At 43.0% G+C, this 27,459-nt stretch overlaps 1 protein-coding gene across 2 annotated transcripts in view; it reads left to right on the forward strand.

Annotated features, from left to right (window-relative positions):
- The window catches only part of DISC1 (DISC1 scaffold protein), a 370,273-nt gene that overhangs the window by 79,387 nt on the left and 263,427 nt on the right, over positions 1 to 27,459 (forward strand). For both annotated transcript variants that reach the window (XM_025208657.1, XM_025208658.1), the window contains exon 5: positions 23,967 to 24,114. In XM_025208657.1, coding sequence (XP_025064442.1) covers positions 23,967 to 24,114 — 148 coding nt within the window. The remainder of the gene's footprint in view (positions 1 to 23,966; positions 24,115 to 27,459) is intronic.

A 27,459-nucleotide genomic window follows, 5' to 3' on the forward strand; every position in this document is an offset into this window, starting at 1 on the left:
CACCACCTCCCTTGGAAGTTGGTTCCAGCTCCTAGCCGCCCTGACTGTGAAGTAGTTTTTTCGGATGTCCAATCTGTACCTCCTCTCCATCAACTTGTGCCCATTATTCCTTGTTATGCCAGCAGGGGCTAGGGGAAACAGCGTCTCCCCCAAACCCTTCTGGTTCCCCCTAGTGAGTTTATAGACGGTCACCAGGTCCCCCCTCAGCCTTCTCTTGTGGAGGCTGAATAGGTTCAAGTCCCGCAGTCTCTCACTGTAGGGTCTGCCCTGTTGTCCCCGGATCATGCGGGTGGCCCTCCTCTGGACCCTCTCCATGTTGTCCACATCCCTCCTGAAATGGGGCGCACAGAACTGGACACAATACTCCAGCTGCGGCCTGACCAGCGTCGCATAGAGGGGGAGGATCACCTCCCTGGCTCTACTCGAGATGCACCTGTGGATGCACGACAAGGTCCGGTTAGCCCTGCCAACCATGACCTCGCATTGTCGGCCCATGTTCATCTTGGAGTCAATAATGACACCAAGATCCCTTTCCGCCTCCGTGCTCTCAAGTAGGGAGTTCCCCATCGTATAAGTGTGCTGCTGGTTCCTACTACCCAAGTGCAGCACCCTGCACTTGTCCGTATTGAAACGCATCCTGTTCCTGTCTGCCCACCCCTGTAACCTATCCAGATCCTTCTGCAATCTCTCTCTCCCTGCTAGCGTGCTCACCTCCCCCCAAATTTTGGTGTCATCAGCGAATTTAAACAGGTTGCTCTCCACCCCAACATCAAGATCGCTGATGAAGACATTGAACAGCGCAGGGCCCAGGACCGAGCCCTGAGGGACTCCACTACCCACCTCCCCCCAAGTCGAATATGATCCATCCACCACCACCCTCTGAGTGCGACCCTTCAGCCAATCTGCAATCCATCTGACCGTGTAGGCATCTATGCCACAGTCGCCTAGTTTACTAATTAGGATGGGGTGAGAGACGGTGTCAAAGGCCTTGCTGAAGTCCAGAAAGACTACATCCACCGCGACACCTGCATCCATGGCCTTTGTGACCTGATCATAAAAGGCAATCAGGTTGGTCTGACATGATCTCCCCCTAATAAATCCATGCTGATTGCCCCTGAGCATCATCTCGGATGCCGGCCCATCACAAATGTGCTCCTTGATGATCTTCTCAAAGAGCTTCCCCAGGATTGAGGTAAGACTGACGGGCCTATAATTGCCCGGGTCCTCCCTTTTCCCTTTTTTGAAGATGGGGACCACATTAGCTACCTTCCAATCGTCTGGCACCTGGCCCAAGCACCACGATCGCTCGTAGAGCCGTGCCAGGGGCCCTGCAATAACCCCAGCCAGCTCCCTCAGCACCCTGGGGTGGAGAGCATCTGGACCTGCTGACTTGAACGCGTCCAGCCCCTCCAGAAGCTCTCTAACCCGGTCCTCCCCAACCTGAGGTCTGAAGGCGACCCAAATCAGTTAAGTCTGATACTACATTCAACCAGGTTTACATCAAACCGGTTTCAGCCATTTTCAGACTGGTTTATGTGTGCTGAATGTCTGTTCTGTTACAGGTTTAAACCAGTTTCTGATCACCTAAACCAATTTATGTGTAATGTCTGGACCAAGTCTTGATAGACTTGAGTCCTTATACTGGGATCCAACTGAGTTGCACTTTTTGCAGCTGTTGTTCACAGCACAAAATTCATTAGCTGAAGACCCTGGAGGCTGATGTTCTTTTGCTTCATTTGCATTTGCATCCCTAAGTACCTTTCTTGCCATAGGGATATGGTTGTTACTTTTGTTCTAGAACATTTGGTTTCTTTCTAAGAAAACGGTCCAGATTTGTACTGTGATGGCCAAGAAGGATCATCAGGAGACATGAATTCTGTGTTGTCTTGTACTGCAAACACATACTTAACTAGATTCAATTTCTCACAAGCTGCCAGACTCAAAATTGGTGTCACTTCCCTAGGTATTCCAATGGTATCACAATGAATAGGAATTTGTATACTCTATATACTCTAGTATATATACTATATATACTGTATGTTAGCAGTGCATCTCCCTTTCACTAGTATATTTATTCCTGAATAGTCAGTCATTTTGATGTTAGTTGGGTTCAGTTTTGGTTTTAATTTTAATTTTCTATGTGCATGCTCTGGTGAAACACTAACCTGGACTCTGGTGTCCAATTTAAATGCAACCATTGTTCTTTGCACTTGCAGTCACTCTTATTGATTTTTGATTGATTCTGCCATGCCTACTGAAATAACTCTTTCAGTGTATACTAAGCTGTGTGTGCACTTGAGATTTGTGTGTTTGATCTGTATGTAGCACATGGTAAAATGGTTCCTTTTGTTGTTACATATAAAACAGAGCTTTCCAAATGAAGCATAACATTTGGGTTTGTGTTGCTTACCACACTTGCTGCTGCAAAGTTTATAAGCTGTCCCTCCCTTTTCATGCTCCTTGCCAATGAAAAATTCTGTTCTGTGAGGTGACTTTTTACTAATGGAAATTTTCACCCTGTGAGTTAGCTTTTTCTGGCCACAGGCTTTTATGCCTGCTGCATGGATGACCCCTTTTAGTTCATGGCCTTCATAGTTTCTGCTGCCCTGCATATTTGGATAGTCTTTTCTAGGGACAAGTCTGCCTTGTACAGTATTTTTTTTTGTAATGCGGTACGCAGTGTCACAAATAATCCTATGTCTAATCAGAAATTCTGTCAACTTCCCAAAGGGAGAGTTCTTACTCAGTCTTTTTAGTTTAGTAACATAGCCATCTACTCTTCGTTCTGTTGTTTGTTTGCACATAAAAATGTGTCTCTTTTAAGAGTCTCATTCTTTTTTGGCAGGCAGTACTCCTCAAATTTGGACAGTATTACACATACCTGCATACCTCGGCCTTTTGAAAAGGTAAAGGTATTACCAGCAGCCAGGGCTTCCTCTGCCACAGTATGCAAGAAGATTGAGGATTTGACTTTGTCATTTTTCTCTTCTGCCCCTATAGTTACTTGGTACCACTCAAACCCTTGTCTGAACACCCTCCAGTTCTCTGCTATGCAGAAGAGCAGGTGGCAGTTGCAAAACTTCCCTGAATAACTGCCCTTAGACTATAATTGTGTGGGCAGATCACTCAGAGAGGCCCTTGTCCTTCCACACGGCTGTGTTGCTCCACTTAATCTCAGTTTCTAACTTCTCTCAAGTGCTTTCTCATTTGCCACTTCTAACACCATGCAGTGATCACAGGGTCCAATAAATGCAGGCATATAAAGAACAAAAAGAACTAACAAGTTTTATGGAGCAGTAGATGACCTCTGCAGTCTTCAGTCTCTGTCGCTAACCTGGTGCTCCTTAACTGAGGGACTGTCTCCAAATTCCCAACTCTCTCAGTCTCCTATTAGGGAGCATCTCTATACTATAACTTCTGTTGCTACAGAAGTTTTCTGCATTATTACAAATATATAACAGTATATTTAAGTAAAAACTTTCAGGCAAGTAACTATGCAAATTTACAGCTTTTGTTGTATAGGTTACAAGAAAATGAAAATAGGAGTGTTGTTTTGTGGAAGTCTTGAAGAAACAATTGAGAGACAACAGAGCCCCAGAACAGTTTTTTCATCATGTAGGTTGCAAGAAAGTTATTTTATGTTGTAGCAATGTATTGGATGGAATGACCTTTACCAGTTTATGACGTTGATGTAGTGGAAGGGACATTTTTCCACTTGACCTTTACACAATGTGTCAGCTTGTCCTGTAGCACAAAATAAGTTGCAATTGACAGATTTGACAAATGCTAACTTGACAGAAGCTTATTGTTTGGAAGAAGATATGTGTTGAAACATGGACCCCCTAGCAAAAACATGGTGAAGTTTTCCTGTGCCCTCCATCACTAAGGAATGGATGGCTTAAAAATGACTACTACCCAAATCACAGCTGGAGCACTTGTTTTAATTAACTCATCTTTTTTTTCATAAGAATTTTGGTAGAACAAGCTTCTGAGGTAAAATTGTTCTTGATTTAACTTTTTCCCATTTCAACTGCTATATCCCTTAACCAATGAATACTTTATCTTCACATTCTATCTTTCTTTCTTTCTTTGCTTTTTTTCTGCTTATGCATGTCCTCTTGTACAGTTTTGTTATCTTGTCCATGAATGGGCAATAAAACGTCGAAAACTTCATGATCATGCAGTTAAATCTGAGGAGGGCCTGTCACCATCAGGGCTCTGTGTGCTTGTGTGTGGAGCCATTTCTTTGTTTACTCTGTGATGACCCCTAGAAAAGATCTTGGAATAGGGTATGGCTATGGGCAGTGAACAGCTGGCAAGCAATAAACAGTGATGGGGGAGGGATATTATTGTGAAGGATATAAGGAGGATAGAACTGTTGTTTTTTCTATGGCTTGGCACCTTATCTAAAAGAGTGCGACTCCAGCCAAACTTTAGTGAAGGAGGAAGACTTACAGAGACTGTTGTACATCACAGACATTAGATTATTGTTGTAAATTTCACAAGGTAACCTGTGTCCCCACGTGCTGCTGTAGTAGTAGAAGTTAGAGAGGAAAATACTGGTAGGAAAGAAGCCCAGCCACCTGCTTTTTAGATGCTGTCAGCAAGGCATATAAATACTTGCTTAACATCTTTAACATACATTTAAGATTAAACTGATTCTTCACTGCCTTGCTGAATTGGAATCCAAGTGGAGATTTGGGGATGATCAAGGTGTAGCTATGTCTGTGTTCCACCTTGGGTATTTCCTGTGCTTCTGGGCTTTGCTGGTTGCCTCATGGGGCTGGGAAGGAATTCTGTGTGCCCTCGCTTTTCTGCTACATGTTTCATGGGGTTATTTTAAATCTTCTTCAGAGGCTTTGTGTGTTGGCTGCTGTCAAGGTTTTTGACTGGGGTGTCCCAGTCCTCCTGCTAGGACTTAAAGCTGGAGGTTCCTGGCTAGAGGGTTTTGCCCCTCTGCTCAGGGTCAAACTGATTGCCCTGCCTCTGCCATGGTCAGGAAGGAATCTTACCGCATGGTCAGGTTGGTATGGACTGTGGGGGGTTTTGCCTTTCTCTGTAGTGGGGGCATGGGCCTCTACCTCAGGTCTCTTAAGTGTATATTAACAACATTTTACAGCAGCAGGATGTTGGCTGCCATGATTCCCTTGCTTTACCTGTGGCAGGATAGGATATAATGTTTTGTGTTAGTCAGGGTTGATGGTAGTTTTACTAAGAGATTAGATAATGGATTTGTATAGGATGGTTTGGATAGGGATGATCCTGCCTCATGCAGGGGGTTAGATTAGGACTAGGGACAGAATTACACATAAACTAGTTTAAGTGATCAGAAACTAGTTTAAACCTGTAACAGAACAGAAGTTCAGTGCACATAAACCAGTTTCAAAATGTCTGAAACTGTTTTAATAAACCTGGTTGAATATAATATCAGACTTAACTGATTTGGGTCAAACTGGTTTATGAAACTTCTGTCCCAGAGCCCTTCATGGTTTAAGTTAAATCAGAGATTAGAGTCCCCCAGCATGCTTTGCAGCCCTGGGCTGGGCTGGGCTGTCTGCTTCAACAGAGAAGGGTTGGGGCAGTGGGGGGAGAGGCAGTGACTGCGCCCCCCAGGCAAACCGTGACTCGTCTGGGGCCAGGGAGGGGGTTTAAAGCCCCCTTTCCCTGGTTAAACCCCCCTTTCCCCAAGTACAGAGCTGCCCTGCTAAATTTACTGAAAGTTACTGCTGACTGCAACTATGGACTACAAATCCCAGAGGCACCTGGAAGCAGGAAGAAGGAATTACGAGCAACCCTACAGAGTCCTACTACTGTGATCCTGGACTGCAAATCCCAGAGACTGTGGGACAGCAGGAAGAGGAAGTGCCAAAAAGCCTGCTCTAGCCCCCCTGGCTTCTGGACTGAGCCACTGCAGGCATGTGTCTGCATTTCCTGAATAAAAGTTAAATGTGTGTCCAGTCATTTCTCAGTTTAATCTTTGCAGTTTAGACTGACCTGCAAAGACTGAATTGATTCGGCCTTGGGCTTTTTGACTGTTTGTACTTAGCCTTCATGAACTATGAAGGTCCCTTGCAGCCCTGCTTCTCTATGATTCTATGATTATTAGGGCCGTGCAAAGCTTTGGTAGCCGATTTGATTTGGAGGAGATTTGGCCTGATACGGGGGCTGAATCTCCAAATCCAGATCAAATTGGGAGATCCATTAAAGGTCCAAATTGAATCAGAAGCCTCTGAATTGATTTGGATGCCTCTGAATCAGTTTGGAGATTGGGTGGTCCCTGCTCGCTGCCACAGGGAGCTGGACACAGGCTCTGTACCAGTAAGTAGTGGGCGGGGGGCCTGGAGGAGGAAGTAGGGGACCATGGCCCCCCCCCACTGTATCCCCTGCTGGCTCCCCCAGCCCACCTGAGCACCCTCCCCATGGCTGCCCTGTCTGGCCCCAGCATCCCGGCATTAAAGTGTCTGTGGGGTGCACTCACAGACTGGCAGCAGTGACTGGGGCTCTGGGGGCTCATTGCAGAGCCCCCCTGCACAGTGCAGGGTAGTGGTGGGCAGTGGCAATCGGCCTTCGCCACCTGGCACCTGCACGGCAGATGCCGCATTGTGCGGGTATAGCGTGGCTCGGCAGGGTGCCATGGGGCTCTGTGCGCTGTCTGGGAGCTGGGGCCGCTCGGGCTGAGGGCTGCTGGGCTCTGGGTGACTGCTGGAGCTGCCCTAGCTCCGGGACAGTGCACAGTGCCCTGCCGAGCCACACTGCACCCAAGCACGCGAGTGCCAGGTGGAGTGGGGGAGGGTGATCTACACTGCACGGGGGGCCTCTAGAGGCCCCTGCTGTAGCCAGTGAGTGCGGGGCTCTTTTTTTTAAAGCTCCACACTCACCAGCTGCAGCAGCAGCAGCAATCCAGGCCTCTGGGGGCTCGTGGCAGAGCCCCCTGCACAGCATGGGGCAGCGGGGGACAGTGGGGATCACTTTCCCCGACTGGCACCTGCGTGGCAGCTGTCGCATTGCATGGGTGCAGTGCAGCTCGGCAGGGTGCCGCATGCTGGTCCAGAGCTGGGGCGGCTCCAGCAGTCACCTGGAGCCTGGCAGCACTCAGCCTGAGCTGCCCCAGCTCCTGGACAATGCACAGAGCCCCATGGTGCCCTTCTGAACCGTGATGCACCCTCGCGATGCAACAGCTGCTGTGTGGGTGCCAGGCAGGATGGTGATCCCCACTGCCCTGAGCTGTGTGGGGGGTTCTGCCACGAGCCCCCAGATGCCCTGATCGCCGCTGCTGCTGCCAATGAGCCCGGGGCTTTTTTTTTCCTTCTTTTTTTAAAATGCCAGGATGCTGGGGCCTGGCAGGGCAGCCATGGGGGAGTGGGCAGGGAGTGGGGCCCCCTTGCCATTGCCGTGCCCCTGACACTGCTGCTGCCACCTGTTCAATTCAGAGGAGATTTGGCCTGAATTGGTGGCCGAATCTCTGAATCTGAATCGGCTGAATTGAATCAGTACAGTGATTCAAATCACCAAATTGAATCGCTGTCCCTCTGAATTGGCCAAATCCAAAGCCAAATCAAATACTTGTTGCTTCTCACAGGCCTAACGATTATGATTTTGGCTGCTGCACTTTCCCAATTGAAAATCTTTTGGCTTCCTTGGGAGCTCACCTGGCATTTATATACATACATGTTTTCATGCATGGACTCGCCAGAGATTGAGAGCATGGGAGCAAACTCGATTAATTAAGTCTACTCCGCATGCAAGCTGCTGCACACAGTGCTGCATTGCTTGCAGTTGTATAAGTGGCGAAGTGCGTGTCAGCATGTAGAAGATGGTGGCGGTGCACTTTTGAACTAAAACACCGTCTATGGTGGCGTTTGCATGTGTAAAAATGCCCTCTATATCAAGAGCTTCTTGCGCCCTCCTTGAGGGTGGCTTACATGGTGCAGAAAGCTGTTTGTGTTTACTGAGCTCTTAGGCAGATCTTGTAGAGTATAACCACAGTTCTGACTGTTGCTGCAGAGCTGAGATGAAAAGAATATTGTAAAAATTAAAAAAGAAGAGAGGGTGGGAGTGTAGCTTGAATGATAAAAGGCTGAAAGTACTTTTTGTTGTTCACGTAGGAAAGGGAGACTAGGTTTTATCTCTCTTTGAAATGAGGCAGATTAAGAGATGACTCCAGGAGGTTATATAGCCTTCTGGAAGGAATAGAGTCCAAGGAAGGAACAAAAGGGCACTAACTTTTTTTTTAAAGGGCAGATTATTAAAGAGATAAAAGGCAGAATTTCTTTTTTTTACAATGACCAGTTCATCATAATATTTTACTGTTACTGCAATGCCTTTCATCTGCAGGTTTCAAAGTTTTACAAACATTAATTAAACCTAATAAGGCCCCTGTGGGGTAGGTTCTATAATCCGTGCCTTACAGATCAAGGAAGCTGGAACATTTAGGAAAAAAAGTTGGCTTGCCCAAGATCACACCATGGAGTAAAACAATGTTAGGGATGGAAACACAACCTAGGAGACTTGACTCAGTTCTCTGTCTAATAGTTAATAATGTCCCTTCCAGATAGTTGTGTTGTTCTTACAACTCTCTATTAATCTTTACATATTCCTAGCTTTGGAAAGAATCTAGCTACATTTTGAGTTAAAAATATTGTTGATTGCAAAAGGGGACATAGGTCTAGTTTGACTTTTCTGATTCTTTTTATTTCTAGAAATAGTCATGTTTTGGTTTTGATGTTTGCATTTTGGTTAGTGTTATATTTGCAGTTGTCAGGCCTTGAGGTAGACTGAGGCAATGAAGTGAAGACAGGTGAAGATCTGATAAGATGGAGGGAGAGTATGCAGGATAGGAGGAGTTGGAGGGCTTTAGTTAATGTGGTTATAGGCCCTCAAGGCCTATGAGACCAGAGAGTTATATTTGTGGTTTGCATCTACACTCAGTGTCATATGATATTTTGACCTATCCTCATTGTTTTGAGGATTCTTCAGGAATAAGCAATAAAGAAAAGTTACCTGGGTTTGTGAAGTTTTGTATTTTATTTATTTTTTGTTCAGTACAACACTACCTTCCCAGCTGGGAGGGAATTGATTATTTTGTGAGGTTGGCATAGGGGAATTAAGAAAGTCGACACTGTATCATTTCAGTCCTCATTCAGGACTCTCATTGGGTTTAGATATCACAATATATGCTTTAGAAATGCTTATAGATGGACAGAAATTTGAAAATCTCACGTTATATGAGCAACCTCTCCACCACTGAAGTGCAGCACAATGACCTTCACCACCAAGGTCACTTTATGTTGCTCTTTGTCTCAAATCAACTTTCAGACTCTTGTTGAGCATTTGTTTCTAGTCCCTGGTGCATGTGCATGTTTTGGTACTTTGTGACTGACAGTCTATGTACTTTCTCCATCCCTGACTACCTTCTGGTTGTTGCGTTCTCACTGTCTGTGGAGTTTGTGCTTCTTCAAACCTTACTCTGTCAATAGTCCTGACTTGATTGTATTGTGAAACATTAAGTGACTCTAAAAGGACAGAAACACTGCCTCCAACACCATAACGAAGGCTTGCTTAAATACCGATTCACAGAGACAGCACCATCTGCTGTATAGGCAACACCATTTCCTGAGTGGTGTTCTCCCACGTTACTAATTATGTTGTTCCTTATTTACTTATTTTTTGTGATCATGCCAACAATTTTCTAGGTCTTTCCCTACTCCAAATTACACAGTGAAGAAGTTGTGGGCTGGATCTTCTTTTCTTCCACAGTAGAGACTTGTGCTGTGAAAAAAGGAAATCCTTTGGAGAAATACAGGGTTATTTTAGCATTAGAAACTGCTAAATTGGATTTTTCCATTTTGACATGGGTTTAAATGAATCCAGTTTGAAAATGTGTGTCAGTTTTTAGGTAGCATAACAAGATGTGCAGTAGGTACTTCATGTTTAGATGCTAGGGAGATGTCATGATCCTTGTCTTTTTGCATTGAGTATATATCTGTCAGTGTTTACAGAGTAAACGTTAGCACTCAAGAGTCTAATGGATGATATAGTTGGGGTGGTCCTGCTTTGAGCAGGGGGTTGGACTAGATGACCTCCTGAGTCCCCTTCCAATCCTCATTTTCTATGTTTATAGAATAAGTGTCCTTGCCTTGGAGATTTAAAGTCCATTAAAAAGCAGTGGTGGTTTGGGATCACAGCTCCCGTATTCCTATGTTTCCTTACTAGTTAAATTCTCACTTCACATTGGAAAAGAAATTGTTTGCCCAAAATATGCGTTGGGCCATACGATATGCATGTCAGGACAGAAAAAATATGACACAAGCTTGCAATAAATTTATGATATTCAGTAATATTTCACATTACTGTATTTGGTCAAATGTATTTCTGTGCATAAATTTAGCTTGCTTTGAATTGATTCGAATCGATTTCTGTGAATGTATTAAATGTTTTGCAAACTGGCTTTTTCAATTACTTGCTGTTGCTCTAGAATAGATCAGGGTGGCCAACCAGTCGTCCGAGTGTCATAAGTGGCATGGGCTGCCTTTGTGTGTGGCATATGCCAGATCAGGAAAAGGGCAGGAAGCACTGCAGCAAATAGGGCAGGAAGCACAGCAGTAGATCAGGCAGGAAGGCCGAAGTAGGGAACAAAAGGCAGAGCAGCAGATGAGACAGAGGAAAGGGATCAGAGAGGCTCTCAGGGAGGGACTGGGGCTACTTTGTAATATGCCTGCCTTGGTCGGCCCCCACTTCTTTAGATTATAAACTCTTAAAGAAAGAGACATTGTCTCTCTCCTCTGATTCTGAAATGCCCAGTGCAATGAGACTCTGATCTCAGACTCCGATCCTAGGTGCTAGTATGTGGGAGAAGGAAAATAAGGCCTTCCCTAGATTTAACTACCCCATTTTAAATAGTTTTGAACCCTCTAGTTTTGCATCAACATGCCCAAGTTGATTTAAATCACTTTGTTTAGTGAAATTAATGCAAGGTTTGTAATATAGGCAAGGCGTAAGAGAGAATGAGAATGGTAGGAAGACTGGAAGGAATGGAGTGGGAAAATGTGTAGATGTGTGTGTGTGTGTGTGTGTGTGTGTGTGTGTGGGATTACTTTAGTTTATTATATGAAGAGCTGGATATGATAAAATACTGGAAGCTAGAGAAGAGATTCAAAGAGAAGCTGAAGTAGCTGAAGTGATGACAGAGAAAAAAGGAAGATTATTTTATTTTTGTATCCTGTCATGTTTTCAGTTCAGTTACCCTAAGACTCCTTTAATTTCAGTAGCAACCTCTTGAGTCCCACATGTAGTTGCTTGCTGATGATTCACTAAATACAAATTGTGCACTAGAGTTGTAGAGAGTGATTTTTTTTTTAACCTATAGTACTTGCCAGAAAAGAGAAAAGATTGTGTTGTCTAATTGCATCTTGTTTTCAGAGATTGTGATCTTAGCTGCTGATTTGCCTTCAATCAGTGACCTGTTTCCTTTGCACAGAATAGTCCACAGGGATACTACACAATTTGAATTACAAAATATATGAAAAAAATCAATGCAATCCTCTTTCAGATTTCAGCTTTGAAGCTGTTGATAGGTGACTTTATCTGCTCCCGTTCATTGATGTATTTTGGACTGGAATTTAGGGGCTTTTTCAGGGCCTTTTTAGAACTTGACATTTTTTAAAATTACTGGAATAACTTCTTCGTATTATCTATTGTATTCCTCAACTTCTATCATACAAAAATGTTTCAGACAGTCTAGTTTAGGATGATGTTTCATATATGTTTAGGTTAGGAAATAATGAAGGAGCCTGTTCTTTGTTTGACAGCTGGAACAAAGAACCTTAGATCCATAATACATGCTTAAAAAGAGTCAGGAACAAAACCTCTGACTGCATCTGTAATAATAAAAAAAGTCCTTGAATTAAAAACCCAGATTAAGTCAATCAAATTCCTTTTTTATTCCTCAGTTAGTGTTTAAAACTTGCTCTTTGAAAACTATCATTGTGGCATATTATGCATCTCCTTGTAGAAAATCCATTGTATTTCAGTGTCATTAATTGATTAAAGTCATCTCTTGTTTCTCCCTGATGTTTTGCATCCTTTTTGCAGTGCTGAGGAAAAGGAAAATGTTGGATTCGGGATTTTTTGAAGTGGGGGAGGAAAAGGGAATTTCCTTTGAGACCTCCTCAGTAAGAGACTAATAAATAATTGACAATAGGCATCATATTGAACAATATGCATCTGAAAAAAACTTCCTTTAGAGAGAGAGGAGGATTTCTATTGATGTTTCCTCCCCACCCCGCTTTCCCCCCCCTTTGCTGTCAGGGATCTCCTTATGTGTAGAATTGAGCTCTTAATGTATATTGTCTTTCTATTTGATAGTGTTATATATTCTTGCTTCTTTTTGTGCAAATTCCCACTGAAATCATGGGGACGTGTTTCTTTTCATTTCTGTAGGATTCCATGAAATAAAAATAATATATAGTAACACTGTCAAACTGCTTACAAAATAATTGGTTATATGAAATAAAATGTACCAGTGATTGACTTATTTTTAATTTAAATGCATTTGAGTACTTAGCCAATGTATTGTAAACTCAATCACCACAGTATTTTAATTAGAAATCTAATTCCTATTAAAGAGTACAAAAAGCAAACAGTCAACAGGGCACGGTTGATTCTATATTTTGAGTTGATTAAAACAAATCCTTCCACAAATTCTCCACACCTTGAAACTATTTTCTTGTTAGAAGCAAATGACAGTTATGACAAGTTTCAGATACTGTGCTCAGTATAAAACTGTACCATTGGCTTCATGTTGTTAAGAGGATTAGTCTGAAGCTGCTGCATAGAAAAGTATATAATGGTTTTCTTTAGCTATAGCACATGTACTATGGGTAATTTTAAAATGTAGTTGTTCTAGTACTGTATTTTGAAAACAGTTACCTTATGTCAGTGAGAGCCAACCTTTTGGCAGGCATGCCACAAATTGGTCCCTGATCCTCTCCAAGTGCCACTCTGATTCCTACCCCCACCCAACCTATTGCTCTGCTACCTGCTCCCTACTCTGTACTCTTTGCCTGATCTGTTTTTTGCCTTATCTGCTGCGGTGCTACCTGCTTGCTCCCTGATCCGCTCCACATGTAGAAGCTACCCGTGCCACTTGAGGCACTCATGCCACAGGTTGACCATCCCTGGCTTATATTATGGAGTAAATGCTTCTGGAACTCATTTTTTAAGAAGAAATGATCTAATATGTGTTATTGAGGGGTGCCAGGTTGACAGTAGTGGAGTTTGGGTTGCTGCTATACTGAGATCACTGCCAATCATACTGACCGCTATCATTTCATTGCTCTCTATACTTGGATTGTAAAGTTTTTGGGGCAAGGACTGGCTTTTTGTTGGGGTTTGCACCATGTCTAACACAGCAGGCTTCTGGACTAATACTGGAGCTCCTGTGTGCTTCAGTAACACAAACAAAGACTGCTGCACACTTGTTCATGGGATAGGTATAACATGGGAAATAGTTGGTCAACCTTTCCATCCAGTCCCAGTATGCCTTAGAACTCAGTATCATAACGGAGTGGGGTGGGGAGGGGAAGTGACTGGGGCAGCAACCCTAGTGGGGAAGGACGCCAAAAATAGCCATTGCTGTGACCCAGAGCTGCCTTGTTAAGCCTTTGCTTAAACTTGATCTAGAATAGACCACTTGAATAATAAGGTTAATTAATCTACATCCTTGTCACATGACAGTGATAAAGGCACACAGGAAAACATTTATTTCTTGTAACACTGAACAAGGAATGTTGTTACAATAATTAATAAAGTAATATTCCTAAATATCCCACAGAGTAGTTCCCTCTGCTTTTGCTCAAACTTTCCCAGTCTGCTTGGCTTGGCTTCATCTGAAGTACCAGTACATAAATCCTCACAACAACTAATTCTTTAGCCTGTCTCCATAGTTTGGCACCAATTTAAAGCCCTCATTACCAATTTGTGGTGACAGACAAAGGTCTGAATAGGGTTTTTGTGTTGGTTTTGGTGGCATGGACACCTGTAAAGTAGAGCTGTATGTCGGATAGGTTTAATGTAATTTGAGACAGAACAGTGGGGCAGAAGCTATGAACCTGCACTACATTAAAGCGGGCATCCTGGCAGCAAGGGGCAAAATGCTAATTTTTTAATGTAAGCTGTTGTGAGTTGGTTCTGATGGCTGGCCAGAGCATCTGTGAAACTTTGAGAATTTTACCTATGTCAAAATGGAAACTAGCAGATTCTATTTAAATTAAAGAGGTGAAAAACCTAGATCTGCCAGTGCATGTCATGTTTCATCTTGTGATATGATTTATAGCAGCTGAAATACTAAACTCTGGGAATAGGTTTATAAATGCTGTCAAACCTTTTAGTAACTCTGCAAGTCTGTACATATATAGAATTCTATACCTTCTTTAAGGAGGTTGTAATTTTCTGGTTTGTGGTGGGCAAAAGGAAAGAAACTTTGGTGACTGTGAGAATTACTTGCCTGAGGACCCAGTGTAGGAAGTCATTTCAGATGCACCTCTCCATTACTCTTCTGGTAGAACCTATGCATGTCACTTGTATGTGTACTTTTTTTTTTGTGCTTGTCCCTATTAATATAGTCCCTCTTTCAGATGGGAAAGAAACATGGGAAATAAACTTGCAGCTAACCTAAGATGCAAAGCATGGAAAACTTAGGGAGATAGTGACACTAAGCCATCTCTGTATAACATAGTAAGACACTAGACTGAAATTCAGGTAGCCTGGGCTGGAATCCTGATTTAGCTGAAGACTTCCTGTGAGACCTTAGTGAATCCGCTTAATGTGTCTTGTGCCTTAGTTCCCTGTTGCAAAAAGGGACCAGTAGTTTCCTAACTCCTAAGCACATTGTAGGAATAAATCTACTAATGACTAATGATGGTGATAAGGAGCTAATTACTAGATAGAAACACATGGCAGTAGGTTAATGGTAGGAGCTGACCAGATGCTGAGTAAAGGCAAACTGTGAGTCTGATGTGTTCTCTTCTCTGAGTAGGGAGGGTCCTGAATGGTAAGTGGGGATTGGTGGTGGTAATGGGAGCAGGAATAGATATGCACCAGATTCTTGCAGGAAATGTTGGAGAAAAACTGAGACTCGAGATTCATATTCTTAGTTTCTTGCCTTTCAGAATTGACTTTGCTTGAGTAAGAAAATCAGGGGAATAACATTTTAGCACATTTTAGTTTGCCCAGAGTTGTGCAGTCCTAAATGACTTGGTCTGATTAAATGGAAAGAAAAATGGTAAAGGTTTAAGACTTCAAAGTAGTCACTTCCAGCGGTGTTGCTTTTAGTTGCTTCAGATTGTACACCACTGTGAACCTGGTGTGATTCTAGGCATTATCAGAAGTACCTGTGTTCTTCACTGTTCTCAGTGGTAAACTAACAAGAATGCCCTCATTCATAGATGGAAGAGCTTGTGTCCCAGGATCGTAATATCTGGGGCTCTTCTGGAAGGGATCCAGCTTCTCATGTACTGTAGAGAAACCTCAAACATTACTTTCTTTATCTGTCTGTAATAGCCTGAGTGGAGAATTTCTGTGCTACCCTTTAACAATGACTCTTTCGGTTGCACAAGGCATATAACTCCTGCAGTGTATCCTCTTTAATGAAAGCTGCTGCAGTCACTGTCAGTTCCTACTGCTCTTGGGAGGCTGGATACAGACCTGGGAGTTAAAAAAAAAAAAAGAGTGAGTGAGCTTAATCCTCTGATATTTGATTTTTGAGTGTCTTCGAGAAGCTTTTTGCCTTGTTTTTTTGCTATCCCAGCTGTTAAAATGGTAGTTTATTTTTGGAAGATAAAAAATTCAGTTGCTGCTCTCTGATGTTTTTGATTGCAGTCAGGGATTGGGGATTGTTTTTAAACAATGTAGACACTATTTTGGTGGCAGTTTATGTTAAATGCTCAGGGCTTTCTCTCTAATTCTTCATAGGATGTCATTGTAGAATTTATTATGGATGATTGCAATTAGTATGTCTCTATCCCTGTCCAATTTACTTTTCCTTGTAAACGGAATAAAAAAATACAAGTTGAGGTGGAAAATGGAAAGTCAAACTTTATTCCTTGTGCTAATGTAAAACAACACTAGTATGTCGAAAAATGTGTACAGAAGACAGGACTGTGAAACAGGAATGGTCCTGGATGCACATTTTGGTCCTCCTGCGTTGAGCTGAACTCTGGGGGCAATTGTTTCTGGTACCTAAAAGATGCTCAAGAGACAGCATTTCAATTTGTTTGGATATCCCTTGAGGTAATCCTTCTAGTTTTGCAGCATATGGCTGGAATGCTATCACTCACAAATTCTCTTTATTATCAAGTGTGAGAGGGACATTGTAGTCATGATGGTCCAGAAGTTATGCATGAGGCAAGGATTTCTTAGGGTGATATCTTTTATCGGACCAACTATGTAGCTAGGATAAAGTTAGACAAGCTTTTGTATTCAAGGCATTCTTTGTCAGGTCTGTGATCACAGGAAGCTAGGCACAGCATAGTCACTATGCTTCCGGTGATCAGAGACCTGACAAAGAATGCCTTGCATTTGAAAGCTTATCTGACTTTATTCTAACTACATAGTTAGGCCAATAAAAGATAACCAGCTAAGAAATCCTTGCCTCTCTTTATTATTTAGGAACTGGAAAAATTAACAGAGCATGTACTCCTTGCGATGTATTTTTCCAGGCTTCTATTAAGAAGAAAGTTTTACATATTCTTGCATAAAATTTGGGGATATTTTTGGTCATATCCAGATCTAGCAATCTTGAAGTGTATTTGTTCTCCAGATCTGCAGGATTTGGAATCTTTCTCCAAGTCAGGAAACCTAGCAGTATTGAAACTAAGATCCTTTTATGAGCTTTGCAAAAAGGCAAGAATTTTATACTAACTGCATGAATGGTATAGACATAGGCAAGCTTTTGGGAAGCTGAGGAAGTACCCTTCCTCAGGCCTCAGGATTGTTGCGTATGTCTATACCAGCCATCCAGCTGATCCAATAGAAAATATCACCCACAAGAATTCTTGCTCCTCGAATATCTCCTAGACCATCATGGCAATAACTTCACATAAATACTGTTTATACAGGCTTTGTAGTTAGAAGAGGAGGTACTCTTTGAACTTGTTCTTCTTAAAAGTCATGATAATTAAAAAATAATAAATATGCTTTTTGACTGTGTATGTCAGCACAGTACAGGATAGGGCTGCAAGGCCCAACAGCCCTGTGCCCTTTGTGACTGTGCCTTTGGGGCACAGACTCACCCAAGTCTTATGCTCAACAGAGATTACCTGATCCTTGCCTACCAAGCCTTGATGTTAAACTTGTCTAAGTTGAGAGGTGACCACTTCCGTTGCGTACAACTCTGGATGTGCTGGGTTTGGCTCTTCTTTGGGACTCCACCCTCCCCTATACCCTGTCCTAGTGCCACCCAGTCGTTATTGAGTTAATTGCACCCTCATCTTTCAATGGACAATCTTCAGCTGTTCTTCCATGGCTGGTCCACGTGGGTCTAGACTGGATTTAAAGAGGCCAATCCTGTGCTGAACCTTTGGTCGGTCAGTCACAGATCGATCAGTGGACCAAGAAAGTAAGAAGATTCAAACAATAAAACAGAAACTCCAGTACGGCTTGATCTAGGGCTCCACTGCTGGACTTCTTCCCTTGGCCCTAAAAATCCAGTTCTTGGGCTACGGGCCTTTCTTCACTGCCTGGCCCTTCCCCAAAGAACTAAAGTAAAAAAGAAAAAGAAAAAAGAAAGGTAAGGGGCTTCCTGGTCCACTTCACCTCACTCGGACATTTCCCTAACTTAGATGGTTCAAAATCTGGTCTCAGCTTCAGCAGCTCCTGCTGCCTTTCAGCAGGTGAGTCCATCCATCAGTCCCCCTTTACTCAGCTCTTGAGTGAGCTTTCAATCAACTTCCCCACCAGTGTGTATGAGCTGGCCTGGTCAGTGTCCTGTCCCTTGCTCCTGGGGCTGTAGCCCAGTCTCTTGGGTTCTACACCCTGTTGGAAAAAAAATTTTTTAAATTAAAAGGAACTAACCCCCCCCCCCAACCTTATAGGGGTGCTGCTGGTGTCCCCGGCAGGCACTTCCCTCTATCACCGCTCCTGCGGCATTCCAGCTCATTGAGCCCCTTGTGGCTCCCAGGAACCGCCCCCTCCACTGCTCCTCCATCTGGAGCTCTTCTCCTGGTGAGCTGGCATCCCTGGCTTTCCCTTCACTGTCATTTTTTTCTCCCCACCGCTTCTCTCCCTGGCTCTGGCAGCTGGCCAGAAATCCCCTGCTCTGCCTGTGGCAGGGCTAAGGCTCATCTAGCAGCTGCTTGTAAATTGCTGCAGCTGCTGGTCTACTCTTGTTGGCTTCTGTGAGGTGGTGGTTCTCATCCTGCTGCTGACAAATAAGTATTTTTCTTCCCTTTGTTACAGTTTAGAATAAGTTTTTCTTGCAGCCCTATGGAATGTCAAAGCTTCCTATTTTACAAATTAAAGCAGTGAGTGGGGACGCTTCAAGACTTTGGCTTTAAGGGCATTTATACACATACATTTGTCTGCTCTGACGCGCCGGAGATCTGGCATGTTGGAGCAGACTTGATTCATCGCAAGCTGGTGCTGTGTTACGTGCATGTATATAAATGGCGAAATGTGTATCAATTCTAAGAAAATGGCGGCAATGCACTTTTGAACTAAAACACCTTTGGCGCAAGCATGTGTACAGATGCCCTAGGACACAAAAATTGCAAGAGCTGAAAATACTAATCCTAAAGAAGTTGTTTCCTGAGTCACACCAGCATGAAAGGAAAATTTCATGAATATTGCTTAGGAAGTTCTCAGCTGATGATGACAGACTTTTTAGATTTGTTAAATTCTGTATTGCAGAAACTGTCAATTTTATCTACCGGTGGGGTCCGGAAGTAATTGGTTAATATGCAGGGCCTCAATTTGGAATCAGTAGGCTTTCTTCTCTTTGGTGACAGAGGTGGCTGAGAAGCAGATAGCAAACATAGGACATCTCTATGCCTTGGTGGCAGTATGCCCTGGTCTGGACAGCTGGTTTATCTTTTTTGCATGCTCCAAACCTGGAATCAGGTTGGTAAAGATGTTCCAGAGTTATTCCCACAGGCCACTCTCAAGCCTGCAGGAAATGGTGGTCCTGAGAGGAGCTTTCTTTCTTTTGTGGGACTTCCTTTAATAGTTGTTTTGTCACCTAAAGCATGCCACTAAAAGAGCCTTAGTGAATACCCAATTCTTCAACAAACTCTGGTATCCAGGAGAAACAGAAAATACTCAAATATTTAAATAAAACATTCCAAATAACAGTCTGATCTCTCATGTACCTCCTTTCCAAACATCAGCACACACTGTCTCAAAACAGCAGTCATTTAGGCCTATTGCCTGCTTTGCATATCTAAACAATTTCTCAGTTGGTTAGGTGTGATAGCATTGTGAGCAGATCATTTACTCCTGTTTTCAAATTAAAGAACTTTGTACTTAACATGTAATTTCAGTTTACACTAGTGTGTAAAATATAAGGTAGCAGTTGTTTTTTAAGGTAAAAATTGTTCTTTTCTAGCCATTAGTTGAACTGTTTGTTTTATTCTTGATTTGTAGCACTGCAATACATGGAAGGATATTTATGCTGAAGGTTACCACTGCTGTGCTAACAGCCAAAAGAGAATATTAGTTTCTCCTTCAATCCAATCAGTTATTCTTTTGTATATCCAATGTCTTTTGTATGGCTTTAACGTGAAATACAGGCTTGGTTTTCATAGATTTCATAGACATTAGGGCTGGAAGGAACCTCAGAAGACTATTGAGTCCCAACCCCTGCCCCAGGGGCAGGAAGTCAGCTGGGGTCAAAGGATCCCAGCAAGATAAACGTCCAAATAAGTGTTTGTAAGATGCTGGAAAAAAAACCTGTCCCCAGTGAATTTAGATGATAGTTGAGGAGACTGCAACTCAGGGTTAGGTTCTATAATAGATTAATGCAGGGAAAAATTTTCCCTTTATCATATGATAGCTTTTGGCTACTTTTCTGCTATTTACATTACCTAAGGAAACATTTAAAAAAACGTATAAGAAGAGTGGTATTGTGTGTGTACTTTATTATTTTTTGTCGTAAACTTTATTAGTAGTATATATCTCTTATGAATGTTTTCCAAGACCAGTGCATACAATTTATAAAATTAATAACTAATGGATGATAGTTATTGGACCCATTGGGTCCAACTAATGGACCCATAACTAATGGACCCATTTTCTATGTACTGCATTATTAGTTTGCTGATAGAGAAGAAAAGATGCATCTTTACTGTTTGTGTCGTGATCCTTTATGTGATCCATGTTGGATGGACATTAACCTTCCCTCCCTCCCAAATGTTAATTAGGGAAGATGCAGGATTATAGCATCAGATCTAAAAAAGGACTTGGTTATCTGAAATGGGAATAAGGTGAAATTTAGGCATCTAAATCCAGAAAATCTCCCTGGCAGCTGCACAATAACCTAAGCACAATAGGTATCTCTATTTTTGATCCATTAAATCCCCCTGGGATCCTGCAGAAGCCCAGGAGTACTCCACTCCTGGCATGGCTGAATGAGCTCAGGGTACCTATACACATGCTCTGACATGTTTTAATTAGAACACGTTGGAGCAGACTTGATTAAACAAGTCTGCTGGAAGACAGACTTCTAATTAGAATGCTCCAGAATGCCTTGCTGTCATGTGTATTAAGCATCCCATGTTTCAAAATGGCAGTGGGGGTGCTTAACTAAAACTCGTCAAATAAGCTTTAGGTAAAACGCCCCCATGGCCATTTCGAAATGCAAGATGCTTAATGCACATGACACTGCAGCGTTTTAATCAGGCCCAGTATAGGAAGCCCAGTAGCCCAACACAAGGCTCTGGGTTCTACTCCAGGTGTTCTTTGCAGGGCTCAGATTTGGGATGTCTAAATCCTTTTTGGAAATATTGCTAAAAGGATAAAAGATCATTTGGTTTTGAGAGATGATGAGCAGATGTGGCCAGCAACATTTTTTTTTTTTTATAAAAGCACCAATCAGAGCAAATAATTTAAAAATGTCTGTTAGTAGAAACTAATTGAATGCCATCTAGGCTGGAATGTACAAAGCAGAGTGCAGCCAAGAATTAATGAGAGAGAAATACTGAATCGGCATGTGAACGCCTTCATCTGTATTCCTTCCAAAAGGAGCCTTTATTTGTATATCCTAAGGTATAAAATGATTAAAGGCAGGCTAGCCAAGTGCACAAAATGTGGATTGGCTGATGCACAAATGCAGGGTTGGCCGATCATGTTATGCAACAACAGTTAGAGCATTATAATGGAACAATTTTTTCTTCCTCAGCTGAGAATCTCTAAAACCCAAAGCACTAAATTCAGGAAATGACCTCTCCCTGACCTGTTCTTAGAACAGTTGTTTTTTATAGTCCCTTGGAGCATCTGCAGAAGCTGAAGTTGAGCCCTCTATTTGTCTCAGTGGATACACAGACACACATTTCTTAAAACGTTTTAGTACTTCTTTGTGTAGTTGTTAAGACAAAGGATACCAAGTGCTGATCAAAAAATTATTTAGCGCTTAGTTGTACCATGCAGACATAGTACCTTGCTAGAATCTGTGTGGAGATACCATATGCTAGGTGAGCAGTAGGAGTACTTCTGCAGTGGGAAGTTCATAGCTCCTGCAGCTCCACTGCCACTAATAGTTTAAGCCTATTCCCTACCATTTTTCACATCTACTCTATAGCCTGTGTGGGGGCTGCCGTGGTTCCAGTGCCTTCAGTTGGTGTCCTCTCTGAGGTGATATACAGATGAGATAAGCATGGGGAGCATGGTGGTCCCTGTGTTCTACACAGAATCCACTCTGTTAGGCTTCAAGCCATGACCGTTTGGCAACAGGTTAATCCCCATCAAGGATGACTACCACCTTCTTTGCCTACCTGAGTGCCATATTCTGGACAAGTGCTCTGCTTATGAGTTCTCCTCTTCTGGGAATGGTTAGTCCAGGAGTATACATCTCAAAATATATCACTTTGGACCTGGAAGTGACGGTTAGAACCAGATCATTCGGCTACCATTCCTTTAAGCAGTCAGTCGTCTTACTCCAGGATGGAACAGTGGAAGAAAAAGTCAGGAAGATATCCTTTTTGGAGATGTTACTGATACTGAAGAGGTGATGGGCACTGAAACTGGTCCCATTCTGTCTTGTGACACTGCCTTTCAGTAAGGGCAGATATTTCTTCTCATTGTCAGCATGTTCTTTCTTGCCAGCTTTGAGCAGGGATCGATTTTCCTGCCATTGGAGAATGACCCCAAGGAGGGAAATGGAGAGCTTCTATTCATAGAATCATAGAACATGAGGGTTGGAAGGGACCTCAGGAGGTCATCTAGTCCAACCCCCTGCTCAAAGCAGGACCAGTCCCAACTAGTTCATCCCAGCCAGGGCTCTGTTGAGCTGGGTCTTAAAAACCTCCAAGGATGGATATTCCCCTACCTCTCTAGGTAACCCGTTCCAGTGCTTCATCACCTCCTAGTAAAATAGTTTTTCCTAATACAAGCTTCCCTCGCTTTATGTGGGTTCTGTATGTGCAAATTTGCTCTTATGCAATGACCCTTTTTATACCAAAAATGTGTTATATGCGAGGTAAATTCACTCTTATGCAATCGGTGTAGTGGAAGCCTATGGTCAGCTGCTTTGTGCAGTGCATTGTGGGAGTGACACACCCTGAAGTATAGTCTCTTGTGTGAATCTGTGCTCCTTGCTCATTGTCTCTGACACGTGTTTCTGTAGCTGCTATCCCCATTATGGTAACATTCACCACCACCCTGTGATTGTGTATACTGTCTGCTGTTGATGAGTACCAAAACTGTCTTGTAAAAGTGGTAGACATGGGTCTGTGGGTCAGTACAGTTGAGGTCTTGGAACATATCCCTATTTGTTACATTGTAAAGTGGGTTTCCTTTATGTGAATTCGAGTTATGCACCATTTTCCAGGAACACATGTCCAGCATAAATGGAGGGAAACCTGTATCCACACCTAAACTTCCCTAACAGCAACTTGAATATAGAGTATATTCAGAGTATAACTCAGAATATACCCTCGCTGAATGGGAATGAAAGTGGTACAGGACCTGCCAGCGACCGTGCCTCCCTGCCCATAGTGGTTATCCTCCCACGTGTCAAGGAGCAGGTCATCCTTCAATATAAAAGAAAAAAAAAGAGATTGCTCCGTGTAATGGCTTTGCTGGCTAGGCTAACATCAACGTAACTAGAACAAGAGATGGTAGAGGGACAAGAAGGATGCCTTTTACTAATGGTTCCCTGTGGACCCTGTTGATAGATTTAATTACATGTGTATTCATTGCCTGGATGTTGCTTATAATTTATTAACTTAAGATACAGCGTACTGTCCAGTTCTTATGGAGTAATGCGGTGGCTTTTCAGAATTGTGAAAATCTAAAGGTCAGATCCAGACGTGTTGTTACCATCTGATGAATTTGGCTGAAATTGGACTTGCACAGGGAATTTTTATAGAGATTAATTTCTTTAATACACATCCTCTAGGAGTATTGCATGGGTTGTATACTATAAGCTAAATCTGCCAGGCTTTACTGAGTTAAAATTCTCAGTGATGTGAATGGGATTATTGAATATGGGAAGCCTGCAGTATGAGGCTTTTAATATTCACAAAAGTAAATAATTTGACATACGTCCAATGTTATCTGTTATAATTTTACTAGTTTATCCTGGAGCAAAATGAAATGAGTATCAACAAAGGGGAAATATTGTCTACAGTATGCCATTCATTTTTCTCTTGTTTTGTTTTTATTTGGATGGCCATCCAATTTTCTTTCTGTCTAGTAAAACATAATCCTGTTTGTATTTGTTAAATTAATGTCAGCTTTTTGTGCTTTGTCATTTGTAGCGGATAAATTTAAAAAGAAACTGGAAGAACTGGAGAGAGAGAAGAATTCTTTAAAATTTCAGCTTCCTTCAAGTCATCCTTCAATTAGCAGCTTCTTGGGCAGATTTCGTGTGCAAGTTCAAGCAACACTGTCGTGGGCTGCAGATCGGTAAGTTCACTGGCAGCTTGTGACATGGAATTGTTTCAGTTTTGGGGTTTTTTTTGCTTGAAATATTGGATAAAATTCATGACTACTTTAACTTCTAAATGCAAGAGGACTTTTAGAATAGTGATATTTCATCTTTTCTGAGATACTTTTAGTAAACGCTGTAGCATTTTTGCCTTTCTACAAGGGCCTAACCCTGTAACTGTGGCTTTGTTCTCCAAAGTGTGTTCAGCACCACACAGATCCCAAAAATAAAGTTGCAGTCTCTCTCACAAGGGCTAATAGCTTCAAAGAGAGCGAATGCAAGATGCTTTAGCTGACCCTGGGGATGTAGTTAACTAATTTTTCCCCTTGTTTTTACAAGTTTGTTTCTGGGTCTCTGTCTTCTTGATACATCCATGAGTAGTTTCATTAAATGTAAGTCTTCCTTTTTAGATCATTATTAGCAGCCATCCTCAATTGCTAGGTGTTTCTGTCAGAAATCTTATTTCCCTGAAACTCCACATTTACAAAGTCTCCTACATTACTTTCAATAAACATGTGTGTTCTTTTTGACCTACATGAGTGCTAGGTAAAGTACCCATAATTGTAATGGGAGTTAGCTGCAGTGATAATCTGTTGATTGTTTTCTGTGATATTGGTTGATTGGTCTATTTCATAGTTTCATAGATGTTAGGGTCAGAAGGAACTTATTAGATCATCGAGTCTGACTCCTGCCCTGGATGGGAATGAGTGCTGGGGTCAGATGACCCCAGCCAGGTGTCTATCCAATCTCCTTTTAAATACCTCCAGGGAAGGGAACAGCACCACCTCCCTTGGAAGCTTATTCCATATTTTGCCAACCCTCACTGTAAAGAATTTGTTCCTGATGTCCAATCTGAATTTTCTCTCTTCCAGTTTGTGGCCATTATTTATAGTTACCACAACAGGCGCCCTGGTAAACATTGTATCCCCTATTTCTTGCTGACCACCCCTGATGAGTTTGTAGGCGGTCACGAGATCACCTTTCAGCCTCCTCTTGCAGAGGCTGAAGAAGTTCAGGTCTCCCAATTGGTCCACATAAGGCTTTTTCTGTAGGCCTTTACCAGATGAGTGGCCCTCCTCTGAAACCTCTCCAGGCCATCCACATCCCTCCTGAAGTGCGGTGCCCAAAACCGGACGCAGTACTCCAGCTGCGGCCTTACTAATGCTGCATAGAGGGGAAGTATCACCTCCCTAGACCTGTTTGTGATGCATCTACTAATGCAAGAAAGGGTGCAGTTAGCTTTACTTATTACCTCATCACATTGGCGACTCATGTTCATTTTGGAGTTGACTGCAAGTCTGAGATCCCTTTCCACAGTTGTGTTACTTAGAGTGGTACCTCCCAGGCTATAGGAGTATTGATGATTCTTCCTCCCCAGGTGCAACACATGACACTTATCCTTGCTAAACTGCATCCTATTCTTTTCAGCCCATTTCCCCAGCCTGTCCAAATCAGCCTGGATTCACTCCCTGCTGTCTAGTTTGTGTACCTCCCCCCATAATTTGGTGTCATCAGCAAACTTGGACATGGTGCTTTCTGCTCCCTCGTCCAAGTCACTACTGAAGATATTGAATAATACTGGTCCCAGGACAGAGCCTTGGGGGACTCTGCTGCCTACATTTCTCCAGGTAGAAACCAACCTGTCCACCACCACTGTCTGGGTGCATCCCATAAGCCAATTTTCTACCCACCGGACTGTGTAATAATCTACATTGCAACTGTTTAGTTTATTTGTAAGAATTGGGTGTGACACTGTGTCAAAAGCCTTTTTTAAATTTAAGTAAAGAACATCTACCTCTATTCCTTCATCCAAGCATTTTGTGACCTGGTCGTAAAATGAAACCAGGTTAGTCAGGCAGGATCTGCCTGCTATGAACCCATGCTGATTCCTCCTTAACATCATTTTACCCACTGGTCCACCACAAATGTGATCCTTAACAATTTTCTCAAAGGTCTTGCCAAGGATAGAGGTGAGACTAACTGGCTATAGTTACCCAGTTCCTCCTTCCTCCCCTTCTTGAAAATAGGGACCACATTGGCCCTTTTCCAATCTTCCAGGACCTGTCCTGAGTGCCACAAGTGCTCAACAGTTATGCCAGTGGCTCCGCTATGACTCCAGCTAATTGCCTAAGTACCCCAGGGTGAAGATCATCAGGGCCTGTTGACTTAAATACGTTCAACTCCTCCAGGTGCCCCTTTACTAGGTCAGCACGAACAGTTGGTGGGTTGGTATCTATACTGGGTTTACCTAAGGTCCCAATGAGATGCGTATTTTTATTCATGTCCAGGAACACGGATGCAAAGAAATCAGTTAGAAGCTCTGCTTTGGCAATCCTATCTGTTACCAGTTGCCCTAGTTCATCCTGAAGGGGCCCTAAGTTACCCTGCACCTTCTTTTTGTTTCCTATGTACTTAAAGAATGACTTTTTGTTATCCTTAACTTTTGCTGCCAGCCTAAGCTCCATTTCCACTTTGGCTCTCCTCATAGATTCCCTGCAAGCTCGAGCCAAGCAGGTATACTCCTCCTTGGTAGCAGCCCCCTGCTTCCTCAGCCTGTAGGCCTCTTTGTTTCCCTCCAGGCTCTCCTGGATTTCCCTGCTCAACCAAGAGGGTTTATTTACTTTTTTTGCCCCCTTTTATGTGTACTGGGATGGCCCTTTTCTGTGCCTGCAGGATTAGTCCCTTGAGAAACACCCACCCTTCCTGGTCTCCCATCTCTCCAAAGCTTTTACCAGTCAGTCCCTCCATAACTAATCTCCTGAGCTTGTTGAAGTTGGCCTTCCTGAAGTCTAGCACTTCCACCCTACTAGTTGTCTTCCGCACCTTTCTCCAGATAGTGAACCCTATCAATAGGTGGTCACTATCCCCTAGGTTACCTTGCACCTGCAGATCCCCCACCAAGTCATCCCCTGTGGCCAGTACCAAGTCTAGTAAGGCATTTCCCCTAGTGGGAATGCATACCTCCTGCAATAGGCGAAGGTCCTGTAAGGAGGTTAGAAACTTTTGTGAATGGGCAGACCTGGCTACCTGTTCCTCCCAGCAGGTGTCTAGGGAGTTAAAGTCACTCATGACGACCAGATCGTTTGAGTGCGCTGCCTCTGAGAGCTGTCTCGAATTCTAGGCCTAACTGGTCCCCCTGGTGTGGGGGTCTGTAGTAGACCCCCACTACCAAGTGCCTTTCACTGCAACCCCCCTGTAACCTGACCCATAGTACCTCAATTTGCCCTTCTTCCTGGCCCAAATTAACTACGGAAGATGTATATTGTTCCTTAACATAGAGAGCAATGCCCCCCGCCCCCCCCCTCCCCTTCCCCCCCCCCTCA

This window comes from Alligator sinensis, unplaced genomic scaffold (genome assembly GCF_000455745.1).
Source record: "Alligator sinensis unplaced genomic scaffold, ASM45574v1 scaffold93_1, whole genome shotgun sequence".
NCBI classification, from domain to species: domain Eukaryota; kingdom Metazoa; phylum Chordata; order Crocodylia; family Alligatoridae; genus Alligator; species Alligator sinensis.